This window comes from Capsella rubella, unplaced genomic scaffold (genome assembly GCF_000375325.1).
Source record: "Capsella rubella cultivar Monte Gargano unplaced genomic scaffold, Caprub1_0 scaffold_4, whole genome shotgun sequence".
In the NCBI taxonomy this organism is placed as follows: domain Eukaryota; kingdom Viridiplantae; phylum Streptophyta; class Magnoliopsida; order Brassicales; family Brassicaceae; genus Capsella; species Capsella rubella.
Window position 1 is genome coordinate 8,190,048 of NW_006238920.1, and position 204 is coordinate 8,190,251.

Below are 204 nucleotides of genomic sequence, written 5' to 3' on the forward strand. Positions count from 1 at the left end.
TTCCACAGTGGAGGTTTTGCATGACCAGATAAGTTATGGAGAGATCCGAAATGCGACTGATGGTTTCTCTTCGAGCAATATGATTGGGTCAGGAGGTTTTGGTACTGTGTTTAAAGCCTTTCTCCCTGCAGAGAACAAGGTTGTTGCTGTGAAAGTTCTAAACATGCAGAGACGTGGAGCAATGAAGAGTTTTATGGCAGAATG

The 204-nt window shown here is 43.6% G+C and overlaps 1 protein-coding gene across 1 annotated transcript in view; it reads left to right on the top strand.

Moving 5' to 3' along the window:
• Positions 1–204, top strand: part of LOC17888440 (probable LRR receptor-like serine/threonine-protein kinase At3g47570) — a 2,745-nt gene that overhangs the window by 2,196 nt on the left and 345 nt on the right. The window contains exon 2 of the mRNA XM_023784617.1: positions 9–188. Within this exon, the coding sequence (XP_023640385.1) occupies positions 9–188 (180 nt within the window). The remainder of the gene's footprint in view (positions 1–8; positions 189–204) is intronic.